The sequence below is a fragment of the Pleuronectes platessa genome, chromosome 7 (genome assembly GCF_947347685.1).
Source record: "Pleuronectes platessa chromosome 7, fPlePla1.1, whole genome shotgun sequence".
NCBI lineage: Eukaryota > Metazoa > Chordata > Actinopteri > Pleuronectiformes > Pleuronectidae > Pleuronectes > Pleuronectes platessa.
The window spans coordinates 22,794,454-22,813,120 of NC_070632.1; the positions used below are offsets into that span (position 1 = coordinate 22,794,454).

The window sequence follows — 18,667 nt, forward strand, 5'->3', positions numbered from 1 at the left end:
ACAAGTAAAAGAAATTACAAATAGCCTGTTTCTAAAATCTGCCTCGAATATTATGATATCTAAAAAAAATCTCCAAAAGTCCTGATTACATTCCTCATCCTTCCATATCGATAAAGCTTCAAGAAAAACAAAAGTATGTACACAAAGTTACCGGTAGGCGGAAGCAGTGTGCTAAACGACACTTGTGTGTCCCGTAGAAGAAGATCAGCAGCCAAGAAGAGTACAGAAGTAGACTGTCTAGAGCAGTTTGCTGTAGTGGAGGTTACATTCATTTGGCTTCTTTGTGTTTGTTTCCTTTAATATTTGAGAATGATGGTGTATTTGATTTTTGTTTTATGGCCTGATGACGTCGATGAACCACCAGCTCAAATTTGACAACACACCAAAACACACATGCAGAGATAACATGTCAAATGTAAACATAGGACTTGACGTGTGTTCTATGTGCTCCGAGTCTATGACGGGGCTGCTGTATTGTTTTGATTAAGAAAAAACCCTGGACAGACAGCGATCACCTAATCTCAGGCTACGGTTCGTTTCCATTGGTCATTGTTACTGTGTCTACACCAAATATACCTTTAAATAATGTTTTCAATCGCATCTTAACGAGTTAGCTGCAAAGTGAGACGTTAGCGCCTCGTCTCCCGGCTATAGCTAGCTAGCTGCACGGCTAGCTGCTAGCTCAGAGCTCTAACATGCCTGTGCTTGACCATTGTTCCTTTTAGTAATAAGTGAAACATGGCTGGGTTCTTACATGAGATGGCGTCAGTCTGTGTTCTTACCAGAGATGTGCCTGCAGGACAGAGACAAGTCGCAGCGCTGCAGATCGCATGTCGCAGCTGTTGTGGTTAATGTGGTAGCCCCGCTAGCTAACAGCTGTGCGGCTTTGCTAACCGCTCATACGGTTTGATTGACTCCTGACAGCATCTCAGTTAAACATTACACACCGCGCTGAGTTGAATATTATTCTGATCACCCTCCTGCCCATATGACAACATTATAACACACGGAACTCAGCGCTTGCTTCCCGTATTGTAGCTTTTCGTTACCATTAGCCGACGCTGTGGAGCAGATAGTGTCGCTTGTCTAACACACCACAGCCAACAGTAGGAGGTGAATATCAGTTAATATCATATGGATTATTATAGTTGTGTTCAGTTTCTTTGCGGTGCGTAATCTAGTAATAAAGGATAGTCTGATGTCTGTCGGCCTTGTGTCTCTAGGAGCAATAGTGTAGAATACAGACATTCAAATTCTTCAACGTGCTGCCCTCGTGCACTATTTAAAAGCACATAACAGGGTTTTAAAGTCTCACAATAGTAAGAACTAAATCTGTGAAACATCACGTTGTAATGTTATGTCAGACTGTCCAGGGTAAACTGTGCAGTTTGTCGTTGAATCGTGCAGTGTGCGATCTCATCCAGCAGAGGGCGGTACTGCATCGCTTTCATTCTCATAGGGATCTAATGCACGTTATGCTCTTTATGCAGCCTTTGAAAATATTATTATTATTATTATCAGTAAGGTTCAGTGTGTAGAATGTAGTGACATCTTGTGGGGAGGTTGCATGTTGCAGCTGAATACCCCTCACCTCACCCTCCCCTTCCAAACCTGAAAGAGAACCTGTGGTAGTCTTCAGTTGTCATAAAAACTCAAAAGGTTTTAAGTTTGTCCAGTCGGGGCTAATGTAAAAATAAATAACATGCTGGCCTCCACAGAGATGACCCGCTCCCGATGTAAATATTAGGTATTTAAATATATAGGGCCAATTCTCTGGTAATGAAAACAACAATTCATACAATTGAGGTGAAACCCACTAGTGAAACCATCACTTGAATTAATTTATATACAATTTCTGCCAATAAGTCCCTTTTCCCTAAATTTTACACAGTCAACCTTTAAGCATCTGGCAGTCCTAGTCTCAAATATTTTTCACAGATTAGGTGACACGTGGGCTTCGGTTGTTTGGCTGGATCTCTAACAGAAGTGTTTGAAACAAAACCCCTGCATATCTGAACTGTTTGTTGTGAGGGGGGGGATTTTACCCACACATTATCCTCCCAAACAGGCTTTTTTGTGGTCGAACGACTAATTCCTCTGTGACTTTTCCCACAGCAGTTAGTGGCAGAAAACCACATCCAGGATACAGAGGCTCACTTCCCACATAACGATTTAGGAGGGGTCAACGAAGAGCTCAAAGCTACGCTGAGTCAGCAGCAAACTGATTAAATGGATGCTCTGTCAATTCATTTTTACTCCTTTAAAAATAGACAACATTGTGTTTTTAAAGTGGTTTTAAGAGTGCAAAATCTGTATAAATCTTTAAGAAGTTTTATAATCAAAATTATAATTTATGCTAAGATTGACAGACTATCAATAGTCTGTTAAACTTAGATCAGAAGTTCAGCTGGAGAATTTCTTTCAGGGAGTTTTGCAGCATGTATCCGTTCCCTCTCTGACTGAACTTAAGTAATAAGGCAGTGGGAAACTTCTCCCTCCTTTTGAAAATAGTAGCCTACTTTTTTAAAGAGTGACTATGATTGGAAAGAAAGTTTTTCATTCACTCACTCAGTAATGATTGATAGCTGCGGGAAATTCCTATCAGAGGAAATGTGACCAGCCAAGAGAGGGTTTCAAGCCAAGGAAGGGAGGAGTTTGGAGTAAAAGTCAGAAATGCGATACAACTGTAGAGAGAGTTGTCTGCTGTGAACTTCCTGTCCGGGGAATCTCCCTGGTGATAATGTCTCCAGCCCTCAACCAAAGACCGTCCTCAACATACTTAGCCCCCATTCATTATACAGCAATGTTTGGCTCCATGTTGTGTATTTACCTCAGCTAGATACATTGTCTTTACTAATCACAGATTTTCACAGAACACACATTAATGCCAGCTCAATTAGTAGCTGTTACTATTCTAGTATGAGCTCTTCTGACATGTCCCATTGTTTTCCAGTAGATCTCCCCTGTAGTGATGGAGGAGCAGACAGGCTCTCCTGGAGCCAATGCGGACAGCAACAGCCAGAGAAACGGAGACGAGGTAAGAGCTCAGCAGGCAGATATCAAGTAACACAATTTGCAATTTTGTCCAATTCAAACTCCCAAGAATGTCCAGTCAGTGTGTGACTTGGGAGGCCGGCTACCCGAACCATCGAAACATATCTGCTTTTGTTATCTCTGCAGAAGCCCCGACGTGGCAGCTGGACCAAGGGGAGGAAGAGGAAGAAGCCAATGAAGGACAGCAACGCACCCAAAGCGCCCCTGACGGGCTACGTGCGCTTCATGAACGACAGACGGGAGCAGCTACGGGCCGAGCGTCCAGACGTGCCCTTCCCAGAGATTACCAGGATGCTGGGCAACGAGTGGAGCAAGCTGCCCCCCGAGGAGAAGCAGGTCAGTGAAGACGTTCCTGACAGGATCGCACACTGAGCACATCATTGTGAGGGAAACTGTGCCAAAGTTCGCTGTTTCTTTGCTTCCCAGGTTACCATTCACAGGCTTACATTTAAAGTGCTTACAATTTTAATAAGTATTGGTATTGACTCATGCAGCAATATTGTAGGAGTGAGCACAACCTGTCAGGGTTTTGATAAACAGAGACATTAAATGTAAGAAGAAGCCTTAATAAGAATCTGTTATTCCAACTGCAAAGACATCTGTCCAATACCACTGACTGTGACTTTTGAAAACATGGCAGAATGTCTGTCATATTAATGTTATTGATATTAAAGACTGTATTTATTTACAACTGTTTTCATAGTCACGCATCAAATCCTTGTTTAGTTACAAAGTGTGTTTATTATTCAAAGTTAGAACTTTTACATGTTCTGACCTTTCCTCCAGATGAGTCTGGGCCTGGTTGGGGGACAGAGCCCAGACAGACTTTTCTACTGATTCGTTCCTTATTATTGTTTTACACAGAGTTCACAGGTGATTCAGTATCCTGAGACAAAGATGAATTTATGTTTGTCCCTCGGGAAATGACAGCTTTTTGTCTATTGAAACGAATTAAGCCTTTTTAGGAGTAATTACTCCCACTCATCGTGTCATCTCATCAACAATCCTCCTCCATGTTTCACCGAATCTCATTTTTGACCTTGGACCTTACTCTTCTTGCATTCACTTTCACCTTCTCATCCCTGCAGCGATACTTGGAAGAGGCAGAGCGAGATAAGGAGCGTTATATGAGGGAGCTGGAGAAGTACCAGAAGACGGAGGCCTACAAACATTTCACCAGGAAGGTCCAGGAGAAGCAAAACGGCAAGCGGCACAGGGGAGGTGAGATCTGGTTACAACAGAAAAATATGAAATTGTGTAAGCAGAGGGCACAGAAAGGGATGGGTCAAAAAAATATGACCCCAAATGAGCACATCCTGATTTGCAGAACTCTGAGGCGTGGACGATGAAGAAGTGCAGCTAGGGAATCACAGTCTATTTAAGAATATCTACGGTAAAGCTATGGACTGTGTACGGATTTCATTCCACTGTGTGATTATAAAAAAGTTTTGCTGTCTCTCATTCGGGTCTCCCCAATGAAGGTGACTTTGCTGTAAAGGTTTGCACTCCACTTTCCAGCGAGAGCAAGTCTGTCATGCAGCTTGAAAAGGACCCCAAACTGGTTTCTTGCCCCTCGGCCACGCCGGCAGCTTTGACTACTCGATAGCCAGCTTCTCCACGGTATTTGGGACAGACTTGAAGGAGAAAACCTCTTCAGTCCAAATTTTTAGGAGTATCAAATGTCAGTTTTGGCCAATGTTGACAGCTCTACACTGCAGCAAAGTAGTCAGAATGTTGCAATTTCTGTTTGGCGTTTAATATTAGTTACATTAATTACACATCTCTGTCCATGTATGAGATTTGCTGTGTGTGAGCAAGGCATTACATTTCCAAAGCTGCTGTCAGACATGCACGGAACTCCAGATAATCTACGGAGGTACCGTATGTGATGGTGCAAATATCCGAGTCATGCTCCAGTATTTGGTGTAGCAACTCAGAAATGAACATTAGCCTCGCTCAGTCTGTGGAAACATGGCAAGGAAAGTGGATACTTCACAGGTTCAGAGGAGTTCAGGTTAGAAGTGATGGTTCAGCCTGAAGACAAGGAGCCATGACTTTGCTCTCACAACACATGGTCTCTATTACCCGTTCCCGTTCTGTTACGCTGGATAAATCTCCATTTAAGTATCAAAAATGTTGATGGCATAAACAGCTCTGCCTCGGCAACAAAAAGAAAATGAGTAATGGGATATTTTGGATTACTTTAATTTGTTTAAGCATTTCAAAACGCTACACAAAAAATCATCTGCTATCCTCTTACATAATTCTGTCCTTCCCTCTCCAGATGCTGGACACCAGGTAGCCAATGAAGCTCTTCATGAGGTCAGTAACTCCTTCCTGTCTTATCACACTCACCATCGCTCTCCTGAAGAACACGAAACATCATATTTAATTAAGTCAAAAAATCCTCCTCTAGCTATCAAAAACTCCTCAGTTTCTGTCCAAGGAAAAAGGGAACAGTACCTATCAGGCTGATCAAATAATAAGGATTTAGCGTTTGCTTTGTTGAAAGTTTGTTTCTGCTATCTTCTCACTTAGGAACTTGTTAATCTGTTGGTGTATGTGTTTTCCCTCGTCCTGCATGAAGCGCTCACTGCCGTGTCACCAAAGCGGGGCTAATCTGCTCTGGTGCTGTGTTTATGATCCAAACACGTGGCTTTTAATAAAGTGTGTAATTAATTGTTATGAAGTTCTGCCTCTGATTAAACAAGTTTCCTTTTATTAGTGTCTCCGGATACTCTGAAGGGTTAGAGCCAAGGAGACTTCATTGGAATTACCCTTCCTGTGGGGATTCCAGTGTTTTTCCCTTTTACATTTCAAAGGACACAGAATTCCCCATTTCATTTCATTATGTTGGGAATTAGGGAGGCGATGCATTCTTTCAGAGGAGGGAAGGATCATGGTGCGTCTTTTTAGTTCAAATTGTTGCAAAACATTTCAGAGTCTTTGATATTGCAGCAGCAATGTAGATGAAAATACCTCCACCTCTTCATTTCTTAAACTGTATCGCTGTATTTCCCCTGTGGCCAGAAATGAAATCAATTTACAGGCCCGCCAACAGGCCGGCGAGATGAATGACCACCTCTCACTGTCAGTCTGTGTTGCCAAATGGATTCACTGTACAGCTTATCTCCTTCCCTCTCACTGTCTCTGGCTGTTAACAGAAGGATGCAGAAGGGAAGGACAGGACTGTGTTTGACATCCCGATCTTCACAGAGGAGTTTCTGAACCACAGCAAAGGTAAAGAGTCTGAATGCTGCCGTGCGCTGTGTTGTTGAGAAATACTTTGTGTGCTGTGACTTTGTTTCTATACAGAGTCCTCTTCTAACTCAACACAACTTTATTTTATAACGCTGCATGGTCCCAGAATAGTGATGCCCAAAGCTTAAAAAGAACACACCTCTTAGAGCAAATTAAAAATTCATGCTGACCCCAGCTGTTCAGATCTTGCTGCCTCATCTCTTTGGACTCCTCTTTTGATCTACCTTTTGTTCCTGTTCCTGTTCGTGTGTGTTTTCCTCAACAGCACGTGAAGCCGAGATGCGGCAGCTGCGCAAGACCAACATGGAGTACGAGGAGCGGAACGCAGCGCTGCAGAAGCATGTTGAGAGCATGCGCGGGGCGGTAGAGAGGCTGGAGGGTGATGTGATGCAAGAGAGGGGACGCAACGGGCTTCTCCACCAGCACCTGGAGACCCTGCGCCAGGCGCTCGCCTCCAGTTTCTCCACTGTACCTCTGCCAGGTGGGAACAGCAAACTGCACCACGGCCAATTCTTTGTGTGAATTGACCCCCACAGTTACAAATGAACAAAAAAGTTCCATGTGATTAGTAAGTAAGTCTTTAAATAAGTCCGAGGCGCTTTCACACCTACCTGGTTTGGTCAATTTAGTCAGAACCAAATTAATGTGTGAAAAGTGCCTCGGAACATAATCTGGACCAGCAGACCAACATTCTGAGGTCAGAATCAAACTGAACCATAGTTTGGTTCATTTGCAGTGTCGGTTTACGACTCAAGCTCAATGCAGTTAATATAAGCTTTATTGTGTTTGGGTTGCCTTGTCCCTGACACACCTGGTTATTGCTTGTTTTTCCTTATAACAGACATGTGCAGAAAAATCTGCCTAGAAACTCTTATTTAATCATTAATAATGATTGGATTTAGTATCATTCTGGTTCTCGCATTGTATCGAAAAGGAAAAACTCAAACAATACCAAACCCCCCTTGCACACCGTCATCAGATGCACCATCTACAAACCAATGAAGGTCAAGTATAGGTATTGGTAGGTGATGATAACAGGAAGTACATATATCATCAAAAGTCTTAAGTGTGCTCCCTAAATTACAATGTGAACCTACAACTTACTTTCAGGTTTGAAAACACCCTCAAACTCTTGTTATCCTCAATGACAGTGGTGGTTTTCACCTATTCAGATACAAGGAAATTATATATATTTTTTTTATTGTATAAATAAGAATAAAATAATCGATGAGTGACTCAACACCGTCCTAGATGACTAGTTTTGTTTTCAACATTTCAACCGCTTTAAGTTTATCGAATATTTGCTGATATCGAGTTTACATCTCTTGCGTAACGACAGTGCTCAGACACTCAGTTTTGATACAAAAATAAAACACACTTCTTCATTAATCAATCAGATTGTGACAAAAATTAAATAGCGCAGCTTTGCTTTTATCTCTGGAAGTTTGCTGGTTGGCTCTTAAGATGTGCTGAAGGTGATCAAACACATTATTAACCAGTATTGATTTGTTATCCCTTAGCAGTGATCCATCCCCAGACACAAACACACTGTGCAAAGATATGGTTGAGTCACACACTAGGATGGGGAAACAGAAATAATAATGTAGGAGTGAAAATGAGTGTATTGACTATGATTTCCCTCTGCCTTGATTCTCATTGGTAAACAGGTTGTTCAGTAGTAAATCCCTTTGAACCAATTCAATATTGGAATTTATAGAATGTGCTCCCACTTTGTTTAAACTTGTTTTATCATTCAAAACCTCTGCTGAGCTACTGCATTTCTCTTTCTCTCCTTCTTCCACACCTATTTGAGTTTCTTGCTCACACAGCAGAGACACTGAGTATGCCAACAGCACAAATTGACACAACGCTGCGTGAAGAGTTTCATAAGCCTGATGATGGAAAGATGATTGCCAAAGCTATTTAGACATAGCCTCGGGGAAACACTTTCTGTTTCTGTTTAGGAGAAGGCATCAATAAATTAATAACCGGTAACATCAAAGCTTCTTCCGACTAGAGCGTGCTTTACGCTGAGTTTTCCAAGGCAAATCTTTTTTTCTTTTCATTCATAATTGTACCTCTAATTTTACCTTTTTTAATGTTGTTTAACTAGATTTTACAGTGTGACGTCTTACTACTTGATTGTCTCACGTTTAATTTGCCAGATTTGAACTGTGACAGCTTTTAGAATAAAAATACAAAAGATGATGATCTTCCTCAGCTTAATGTTAACCCAGATAGTTAAAAACTTTGATCCAGTGTCGGGACGTTCCTCGTATTTGAACACAGACAAATACTCAACAATGACTAGAATGGCACTCAGGAGAGGAGCACGCCCAATCAAGGACCAGTAGTCTTCATAAGTTGCATATAAGTTCACTTGATGTGCCTTATTTTTTCAAGATCTCTGCATTATTCCCCCCAAAAAACTGAAAATTTGGAAAAACACCCAATAGCACGATGTTACAGAAATTGTTATCCGCTCCAAAATTTCACTTGTTCTTCCCTGACATCCTTGCATAATGTGCTTACAAACAAATAAAAACTGATTTGTCTTAAGGTATCATATTTTACTGATAACAAAATATAACCTGTGAAGGTTCATGTTGGGCCACACGCACATTTCATCTGAAAAACAAATCTATAAACTCAAGAAACTCTTGTTTGTGCTGACTTCACATGCTTGTTGTCCTGCAGGTAGCGGGGAGACGCCCACTCTTGATTCCATTGACTCCTACATGAAGAAGCTCCACAGCGTCATTGTCAGTAACCCGCAAGAACACGAGAATCTCGTCAACACTGTGAGAGATGTCGTCAACCGTTTGGACAGGTAAAAGTCCAGCCTTATATATCCGCAATAAAATCTTTAAACCAATTCTAGAATATACTGGAAGCCAAATTTGTCCCTAAAATCTCTTTCCCAGTCTGACAAAACAGCTTCATATTTGTTATCTTTTCTGTTTGTGGTTTGATTGTTACAGCTCTGTTGGATATTACTGTAATTTCAGGAGGGAAACTGTTATAACTCTTTTCTCTGTTCTACTCCAGATAATTGGACAATTGGACTATGTCACCTGATCTGATGGTTCGAGCCACTTTTAGCAGAAGCTGTTTCCAGTTCGATGCCTTTCTCCGTGACTCTGTCTGTTATACCAACTTTAAACTGTCTTTTGTTACTCTGCTAAAGTGATGTAGGTAATGTAGCCTTTCATATTTATTTATTGTTTGTTTTTTTACACTTGTTTTCTTTCACACGAAAAAAAAAAATGTATCTGTTTTATATAATAATCAGAGGACAGGACATAAAACGATTTCTGTCAGTCTTTGCTCCTGTTCTGTCTTTCACCGTCCATATATAGCAAAATGCCTCCACAACAATGTCTAAAAACCACTTGTCAAACAGTTTGTATCTGATCAAAGAAATATGTCTGTGGGTTTGTATTCACCATATCCAACAAATGTAAGCAGACCATCTGTTTCCATGCTCCGCTAGAGAGAAATGTGCCATTTATGTTTTTTTCTCTTTGTGAAAAAGTGTTTTTGTGTTTTCAATAAATGTATTTACATCATGTGAGCGTTCGGTTTCTTTGGATGGGTTCACGACTTACTAGAAATATGTTTGAACTAATCTAAAATTAGATACACTAGGTGCCAGTGCTCCAGATCCAAGTGCTAAAAATAATCTCTCTCAGATTGCACATCTTAAATTTGCATTACAAATATTAAAGCTGCTATTTTGAATCTTTGGCAAAATGAAATACTGCATTTTCATTTTCTGATTAGTCACAAAGAGATCTGCTAACTTCTGCCAGCTGAGCTTTGAAGGCGAGTCTCTTCTATCGAATAGAGAATACGCGGCTAATCTGCTGTAATGCATCGCTGTTTGGAATTGTGCTTGGTCAGCGCCTAAGCTCATTTACTCACAGTAGATGTGGAGTTAAGAAGATTTGGAGTGGTTAAGTTAATTGAGCAGCTCTGCTGTAATTTACTGGATCTGGAGAGAAACACAAATTACTTTGTGCTCTGTGGCTCATTCACAGACACTGAGCTGCCTAACGCTTTGTGAAACAATCACCGACTGTATCAGGTTTGAGTATTTTCCCACTCCTCGTCGTATTAGTCCAGAACAGAAGAATGAACTACAAATTGACTGGTGAAAAATCTGCTGTAAATCCTCCTTTAGTAAATCGGATTATCAAATCGAATGTGTCCATTGTTTGATCAGGAGCTGGTCAGTTAGCCTGGATATGAGCTATCATGCCGCTAACACAGTTTTATTGTTTAAATTGAGGTTATGAGCTCTTCCTGTTTCCATTCACTGATGCCTGTTTCCTCTTTGCCAACTGAGACTTCCTGTCCACAATGGCCACATGCGTCCCAGTGTTGTATCCAACAATGTCCCTAACAGATGTTTGGTTCCCACAGGAGAGAAATGTCGGTTTCTACAGTGAACTAATAATACAGAGTTGCTGACAGCTGTAATATCTGGACATTGGGTTTCAGTTTTACATTTACATTGTCAAAGTCCATGCTGCACAGAGCCAGTGTTATGTGATCATTAAAATCTAGGGGCTAATCAAATATCAGTTTGTTTTGGTCTTTATACCGTCATGCTGAAAGGAAAACAAGAAATATATATTGAAAATAAATGTTTCTGGATATACAGTTTATGTGATCATGAGAGAAGCTTATTCATGTAGAATGACTGTAGAAGACAGTAATGTAGCTGATATTTGCTGACAATAACAGAAACATGGTGACAAATCATTATGAATAATATGGATGTCAAAGTAGATATTAATATAATCAATATACTATATATATATATAGTGCAGGTGGATACAGATGTGTGCAGGTTTGATATATACATATATGGTACAATTAAATGTATATATTTTTTTATCCATGATCATGTTTGGATATTTTCGTCTGTACCAACATGGCTGACCTGCGGCCCATCTCGAGAGCCATGCAGCTAGCATAGCTAAATATAAACATAAAGACACACAGGCTCTGTTAAGTGTTAGTTGTACGATGGGCCTTTAAACTACCTCCATGGAGCTGTGAGACCATCGAGTCACTCTCTACCTAATTAAAGTTGTTTACCTTATAACTTGTACGATCATCTTTCTCGTGTGTACCGCACCGTGTTTGCAGTAGGACCCAAAGCTCATTTGCATAATGAGCTTAGCTGCGGCCCCTTTTTTCCTTTGATGTTTACACAAAGCTGTAAAAACAACAACACGGATAAGGATGAAATGTAAAAAAGTAATGGCTCATACCCTGTCATTACATTTTACCTCACATTTAAGCTATACGTTGACACGTGTCACACACCTCAAGGCACCTATTAGCCTTCTTACTTTATTTGTTGCAAGACATGACAGAACTGTCGGGATCAGGGATGCAGCCTGGCTGTGCTCCCTCGCCGTGTCCCTCCTCCTGCCCTCTTCTTGCCAGACAATCTTCACACCCAGTCTGTCTTTGCAGAGAATCACCCACGTACAAACACCCTCTTTCCCCTCAGAAGGGCCATGTCTGCAGCCTTGGCCGGCTTCCTGCCCGAGGAGCAGCGGGGTGACACAGGAGAGAGGAGGCAGCTCCAGCAGAGAGCCACAGATCCTGGACCAGACGAGGGAGGAAGGGAGGATGAGTCAGGCGTCATGCGCTGAATTGGCATTGAGTGGCCTCAGTGTCCTGAGTGGTTTCAGTTAGCACTGTAACAAGCACTATTATGGCTCAAATGAGCTATATTTTATGAGTGTATTCAGTCCTGCAGGGCAATAAACGTTTATGGAAGTCCTTTTTATTATCCACAGAGAGATAAGCAATTGATTTTGAAATAGTTTTCTGATGGCACAAATCCCCCTCTTATCTAATCAATATTCAGTATTTCAAATGTTCAAGCCAGTGAGTCACTTCTGACGGCCTTGGTGTCTGAGGCGAGAGGTGACTACTCTGACTAGTAGTTTTGTTTGTCATGTAGTTTTTTTTTTGTACCTTTTAAAATCTGAAACTTACTCATACTTTTACTCATGCTCGTTAAAATTTCCTCTTTATGAGTATGTTTTTCTATTATTCAGCCTGTGTTCAGTTTACGCCTGAGTTCATATTGTTTCTGGTCAAAGAAGAGAGACAGGAATTGTTTTCGTTTTTTTTTACATTTCTCTTGTTGATTTTCTGAACAAATCATTAAGATGAGATATTGCAGTCAGCTGTAGAGCAGCTTCCCTGCAGCTTGAGTCCTGGTCACTTGGTATTTTTTTCCTATTCCATCATCTGGGGAAATGTCCTTATTTTCAACTCTGCAGCTGCCGTGAGTCACTTCAAACTTCACTTCATCTATTCCAGCCGACCCTGACTCACACTGCCCCATCTCTCACTCGCTCAAGACAGAAAAAAGCAGAGCCGAAAATGCATCTAAGACTTTGGTGCTTTGTCGTCATGATACAAATGTAAATTTGATCAAAAATGATGTCTCTCATGTAAATGTTTCACTAGTTGTTTTAACTTTACCTGAACTTTTCAAACTTTTATCCCCCACTATATTTACACCCTTGATGATACAGGTGTCTAATTAGCTGTTCCAGCACCTTGTGCAAAAGTAGACATTCAAATTAATAGTTTTAAATGAAAAATTCTCTCCATTTTAATTTGGTAACTCCTCAGTTAATCATGGTAAAAGAATGGTACTGTCCTGCTGGTGAAGAGAGCAGGCCTATTGTAGAGAGCCCTGACAGACAGTTTTAAAGTATACGACCATGCCCCTCTAACTTGTTTATTTAGCTGGTGAAGAAGAGAATCATTCTTAAAATGGTAAAAGAGGAAAGTGCGAGTCATCTTTCCTCTTCCTTGAGCCATCATCTGCTCCGTCTCCCCCCAGCCCTGGAAAATCCTTGGCCTTGATGCCTGGGACTGGAGCAGGGAGGAGGCGGAGGAGGGGGAGGAGGAGGAGGAGGAGGAGGAGGAGGAGGAGGAGGAGGAGGAGGAGGAGGAGGAGGAGGAGGAAACAATGCTTGGAATGTGTAAAAAAACTTGAGTCATTCCCACATGTCAAGCTCTGGCTCAGCTCCTCCTCCTCTTCCCAAACGTGTGTTGCCTTCACAGTCTCTCCATAAACTCTTACATCCAAGCTCTAAAGGTGTAAATGTCACTTGTCCAAATAGACTTAAGTTCATTCTGTCTGACACGTAGAGTTTATTGGTTGCTCTGCTAGACTCTTTTTTCTCCAAGGAAAGACTTTGCAGACCAGCAAATTCTAGTTTTCATGAAGGTATCACATTTATGTTAACAATTATAACTCCTGTGATTTATACTGGCCTTGGGAACAGGAACACATTATATGCTAATTAGATTTTGTTATTACACCAATTTCTATGTTTTTCATGTACACTTGGCTTATGATTGTGACTAGACTATTTCCAACTGCACCTGAAGGCAGCAGGAAAAGGGGATTTCCTCTCCTCTGGTCATCTCTTATGAGAGACAAAATGTCATTAAAAAGACACACTGCTGCTCTTATTGCTCTGTAATAACTGTAACACACGTACACTCGCTTTGTTCTGCACATCTGTTTGCTCCCTCCAGATGTCAGCTGTCTTCTCCATACAAACTGGGTTTTGAATAAACTGTTGACTAAACTGTTTGACATCAACTATTGCTTTTAAGTGCGTTTCAAAAAATTATAAATAACCTTATTTACATAGCAGTAGCAGTTAGTGTTGCTTTATAATAAAATACAGATTAAATAAACTAATGGCAGGTAAATGGCATGAACACAGATAAGCATTATATTTGTTAGTTGTTAGTCACGCCACATTTTATATAGATATAACTATCAACTGCATGAAAATAGAAAAGGATATTATGTCTATAAGGTGGTCGGGTAAGAGGATGCATAAAAATCAAAAAAAAGATTGGACCCTTCATTATTTCTATGCAGCATATAAGAAACAGTTTGAAGACTTGAAGATGTTATCACTGGTAACTGCCGAGCTTATGTTAGCTATAACTGCTGGGAGTGTAATTTAACAATACGATGTAATGTAAAAGTACAAGACTGATGACATGTAGTTGAAAAGATGCCAACCACCAGTAGATGTTATCAGATGTTAGCAACCACCATCGGGTGTTAGGTATAGCGTCACCAGGTTTTCACAAGACACCCTCTTCTAAGGCAGGCTCCCCAATCACTTGTGTTGGCAAAGGGCTCAACTTATTAATATTACTATTATTATAAATCTGACAACAAGAATCACCTCCTATATCCCATATGTAGTATTTCCATGGTGCAGGCGACTAAATGTCAGGTATTGCAATGATTATTTTCACTTCACTGGAAACGATTTGGTGTGCCTTGTAAATTGCGCGCTCACGCGGGGTAGTCCTGGCCAGCCCAGAATCCCGGTGCGCTCGCTCCCGCGTCTCTCTGGTGGAAAAAACGGCAGCGGCCACGAAGAGAGAGAGAAGGGTTGGGGGGAAAGAGAGGGAGAGGGAGAGAGAGGGAGAGCGCTAGAGAGAGAGACGAGCCGTGTATGAAAACACCCACAGACACTGACGAGGAGCCGAGCCACACACTCACGGACTTTTTTTGCTCATTCCTGGCGAGGACGACGCTGTCAAAGTCGGGATTAATGTCTGCCGGGAGGCGGTAGCAGCGAGCGTGAGGAAGGTAAGAGAAAAGTTCAGCTAAGAGCTTTTTCCTTTGCTCCCAAATTGAAAGTGTCTCAGCCACAAGTCTCGTCGCTTCACCTCCGTCTGCCAAGTTGCAGCTCGCGCCGCAGCTCCGCGTCTTTAGCGACGAGCTAACTGCGCTGCGTTGCTCCGCTTGCGCCAAATGTCACGTTATTGCGAGAAGTTTCGCTGAAGTGAAGCGGCTGCTCTTCGTAGCGTGGCCGCGGATCCACCGCTGCGGCTGTCACTGCGCACCGAGCCACCGAGAAACTAACTGTGCCCGGGGTTGGGTTCGGACTAAAGTGAATTCAGCGCTCGCCGGGCTCGGAGACGAGTCCACACACAACTTGTCAGTGTTTACAGAGCAGCACAGACAGTTTCACTTACCGCTACCGCCGACCACAGCGGGGCCCCAGGGACCGCCAGGGTCTTACACAGGGAACCTCCGAGAGATGCTTCTACTTGAGACATACGAAATCAGACTTAATGTGAGTAATGCTAGTATCGTGAACGGAGACAAGAGGGAAGAGGTTCGTCTTCTACCTGCACAACACGTGTCATCACCAGGTTATAGGTAACAACATCAACTTATATTCTAACTGATATTAATCAATTGAAAATACTTCATTCGTACCCACAGGAGCAATTCAGTGCAAGCAGGAGAGCAAACAGAAGTGCACACACATTCATCCACACATATACAATGATAAATACTGACAAATACTTGAACAAACAAACAAACAACAACAAAAAATACATCACATTAGTAAGTGGCTTCCCAAGGATGGATAAAGTACAAGTGCATTCATCAATGTTAATGGGCGATGGATCCCTTGCACTGTAGTTTTATTCCTATTCTTATTTATTGTTGTTGTCGTTATTTAACTGTAATTTGTCATCACATTTTCACCAAATGAGTGTAACTTGCTTTATCTTCATTTTCTGTGAGGAATTTCATGCAAAAAATTGCCTCTGAAAATTTCCATTTATTGTCACCTAAAATGGAGAATGAGCGTGAAGGCTGTAACAACTGATGACAGAAATTGTTTTTTATGCAGATCTGAGATTGATGTTGTAAGTTGTATTTTTTCTGAATGGGATCATTTCACCTGCTAACATCTGTGGTCTCAGGTTAGTGTTGAAACGTTAGGTCAGTTACAGGTTCAAAATAAATCCTATTGTGTAGTAAGGTTAGTGACAGTATCTGAAACTTAGTTCTGCTTCCTGTTATTCTGAGGTACTGTTATAAACTGCTTGAAAGAAGATTTAACATTAAAAGGTCTGTTTTCTTTTCCAGACGAGGATATGAACATTTTGGTTTTGACTGACAGTCCAAAACACATATTTTCCCTTTATTGTCATGTTAAAACAGCAAATAGAAAAAAAAACCCCGCCTAATTAGATGAATATTTGGCTCCAAGGAATCGTCAGTTTGTCAAGTGTCATTGTCCAAATGTCAGTGCCAGTAACATTAGTTCATGTTCAAAGTTGAACTATGATTTCTTATATTAGTGGCTTGGGATTTTTGTGGTAATGAATTTATAATTACCACAAAAAAAATCCAGTTTTCAATAACTGAATCACTAAATCATGTACCACCATGCAACAAGCTCTCCTGAAGCTGTTTATCTGGTATTTTGGATTATTGACTAATTAATTAATTGACCGATCACATCAGTTTAAGGTCGAGGAGAGAGGCTTGAAAATGAGCTGTGGTGAGCACAATCTGTTTTATAGTTTCCTACTCATCCACTGTGTGTTTTCTCAGATATTACACATCACAGTATGGGTCAGAAGCTGGTTGGGTTGTCGATGACGGTCTTAAGATGAAATAAAAATTTACATAATATGTTTAGCTTTAGAGACGAAACATCAGCATCAGACCTCAGCTAACCACACTGTTACAAATGTCAATGGGATTCAGCTGAAATCCACAATATCCGTTATTTCCCCTCAGTTGTAAAAGTACTGAACTCTTGTTCATGTGAAGAATGTGTTTGTGAAAGTGAAACGATCCTCAGTGGCAGTGTCACAAGTTCAGGCCAGTGAGAGTTGAAGTACATTACCACTGTAAACCTCAGTCCATTCAAAGTTGTCCGAGGGCCCCTGATAAATGTGCATTCACGTGGGACTGTAGTTTGTCAGTTCTTGTTTTTACTTGCTCCTTGCTCTTGTTTTGATTACCACTCAGGGAGTTGAAAGGGTCAACAGATGCAGGCGTCTGAAATTGTTACTTCTTCATCTGTGTAAAGGCTGATATGGAGGAGGCGGGTGGTTTTACCAGGATTTCAGAATTGCCAGTCCCAAAAGTATGTGGGACAAATATTTGTCTGATTGTTTCCTATATTTCTGAATCGTGGACATAAATGGCATTCTTTGTGGAGAACAACAGGAAGATCCTGGTTTGTGTTGGGCTTGGTCTTTTGGTTACGCAGGACTATAAGAAGCTCCCAGTGTGTGACAGTTTGAAGGATACACATGTCTGACAGTTAGAAGGATACACGCATCAATGGTCAGAATAGTTGATGATGTTTATTTTACGGCAGCTGCTCGGCTGTCGCAAGTATTTTATTTACCTTTCACCGTTCTGTTTGGCTATCACAAACATTAAGAGATGCAATATTGATCCATGCTAATACAGTGTCACACAGGTTTTTTGATACCATTTTTAAGATGATGTGCATAAACATTTTTGAGAGAGTCTTTTAACCATCTGTAGATAAACTTCCATCTGAAAAGGTTGATATATTCTTTTTGGAACACAAGTACCAGTTTAACTTTGCTCTTTTATCATGGGTGTTGTATCATGGGTTTGGGTCAGTAGTCTTATTACAGTGCCTTGCATAAGTATTCACCTCCTTTGGACTTTTCTACATTTTGTCATGGTATAACCACAGATTAAAATTTATTTCATCGTGAGTTTATGTAATAGACCAACACAAAATAGTGCATCATTTGGAAGTGGGGGGAAATATTACATGGATTTCTAGTGGCAGAAACTTGGACTATGGGCAGAGAAGGTCTCTGGTTCGTCTCTGGTTCGACTCCACGGAGAGACAACAAAAGACGAACCTGGATTGATCTGTCCAAAAATCCAAGAGTCTCCCTACCCTGTCTAGTGCCCCTGAGCAAGGCACCTTACTCCCCCAACATCTGCTCCCCGAGCGCCTGTACGCGGCTGCTCACTGCTCTGTGTGTACTGCACAAGATGGGTCAAAAGCAGAGATTAAATTTCCCTACCTGCATGAGTGTGCCTTTGCATGACTGTGCATGTGTTTGGGATGAATAAATGCATCTTAATCATCTTAATCTTAAAAATCTGAAAAGTGTTGAGTGCATATGTATTCACCCCCTTTACTGTGAACCCCCTAACAAAGATCTGGTGCGACCAATTTCATTCACAAGTCACATTTGCAAGTCACGTAATTAGTAAATAGGGTCCACCTGTCTGCAATTTAATCTCAGTATAAATACACCTGTTCTGTGACGGACTCAGAGTTTGTTGGAGATCGTTACTGAACAAACAGCATCATGAAGACCAAGGAGCTCAACAAACAGGTCAGGGATAAAGTTGTGGAGAAATATGAAGCAGGGTTAGGTTATAAAAAAATATCCAGAGCTTTGAACATCTCTCTGAGCACCATAAAATCCATCATAAGAAAATGGAAAGAATATGGCA

At 41.2% G+C, this 18,667-nt stretch overlaps 2 protein-coding genes across 4 annotated transcripts in view; both read left to right on the forward strand.

Annotated features, from left to right (window-relative positions):
* The first annotated feature begins 414 nt into the window (after positions 1 to 414).
* hmg20a (high mobility group 20A) lies at positions 415 to 9,884 on the forward strand. Of its 3 annotated transcripts, none has more exons than XM_053427693.1 (9): positions 416 to 531; positions 2,957 to 3,037; positions 3,181 to 3,390; positions 4,143 to 4,275; positions 5,339 to 5,376; positions 6,219 to 6,294; positions 6,581 to 6,796; positions 9,013 to 9,145; positions 9,364 to 9,884. In XM_053427693.1, exons 2-9 carry the CDS (start codon positions 2,972 to 2,974, stop codon positions 9,365 to 9,367), a joined length of 876 nt encoding a protein of 291 aa, XP_053283668.1. In that variant the 5' UTR covers positions 416 to 531; positions 2,957 to 2,971; the 3' UTR covers positions 9,368 to 9,884. The 3 variants fall into 3 exon arrangements, with proteins under 3 accessions (XP_053283670.1, XP_053283668.1, XP_053283669.1); XM_053427694.1 differs by having other exon boundaries at positions 448 to 531; positions 2,954 to 3,037; XM_053427695.1 differs by lacking the exon at positions 9,364 to 9,884 and having other exon boundaries at positions 415 to 531; positions 9,013 to 9,149.
* Positions 9,885 to 14,756: 4,872 nt separating this feature from the next.
* Positions 14,757 to 18,667, forward strand: part of peak1 (pseudopodium-enriched atypical kinase 1) — a 99,697-nt gene continuing 95,786 nt past the window's right edge. Inside the window, exon 1 of the mRNA XM_053426482.1 lies at positions 14,757 to 14,986. The gene's annotated coding sequence lies outside the window, so the exon portion shown is untranslated. The remainder of the gene's footprint in view (positions 14,987 to 18,667) is intronic.

Excerpts from the sequence above, each read along its gene's own strand:
- hmg20a (XM_053427695.1), top strand. The coding sequence starts at position 2,972 with ATGGAGGAGCAGACAGGCTCTCCTGGAGCCAATGCGGACAGCAACAGC. Across the intron at positions 4,276-5,338 it reads CGGCAAGCGGCACAGGGGAG|ATGCTGGACACCAGGTAGCC; the intron begins GTGAGATCTGGT and ends TTCCCTCTCCAG. Across the intron at positions 6,295-6,580 it reads GTTTCTGAACCACAGCAAAG|CACGTGAAGCCGAGATGCGG; the intron begins GTAAAGAGTCTG and ends TTTCCTCAACAG.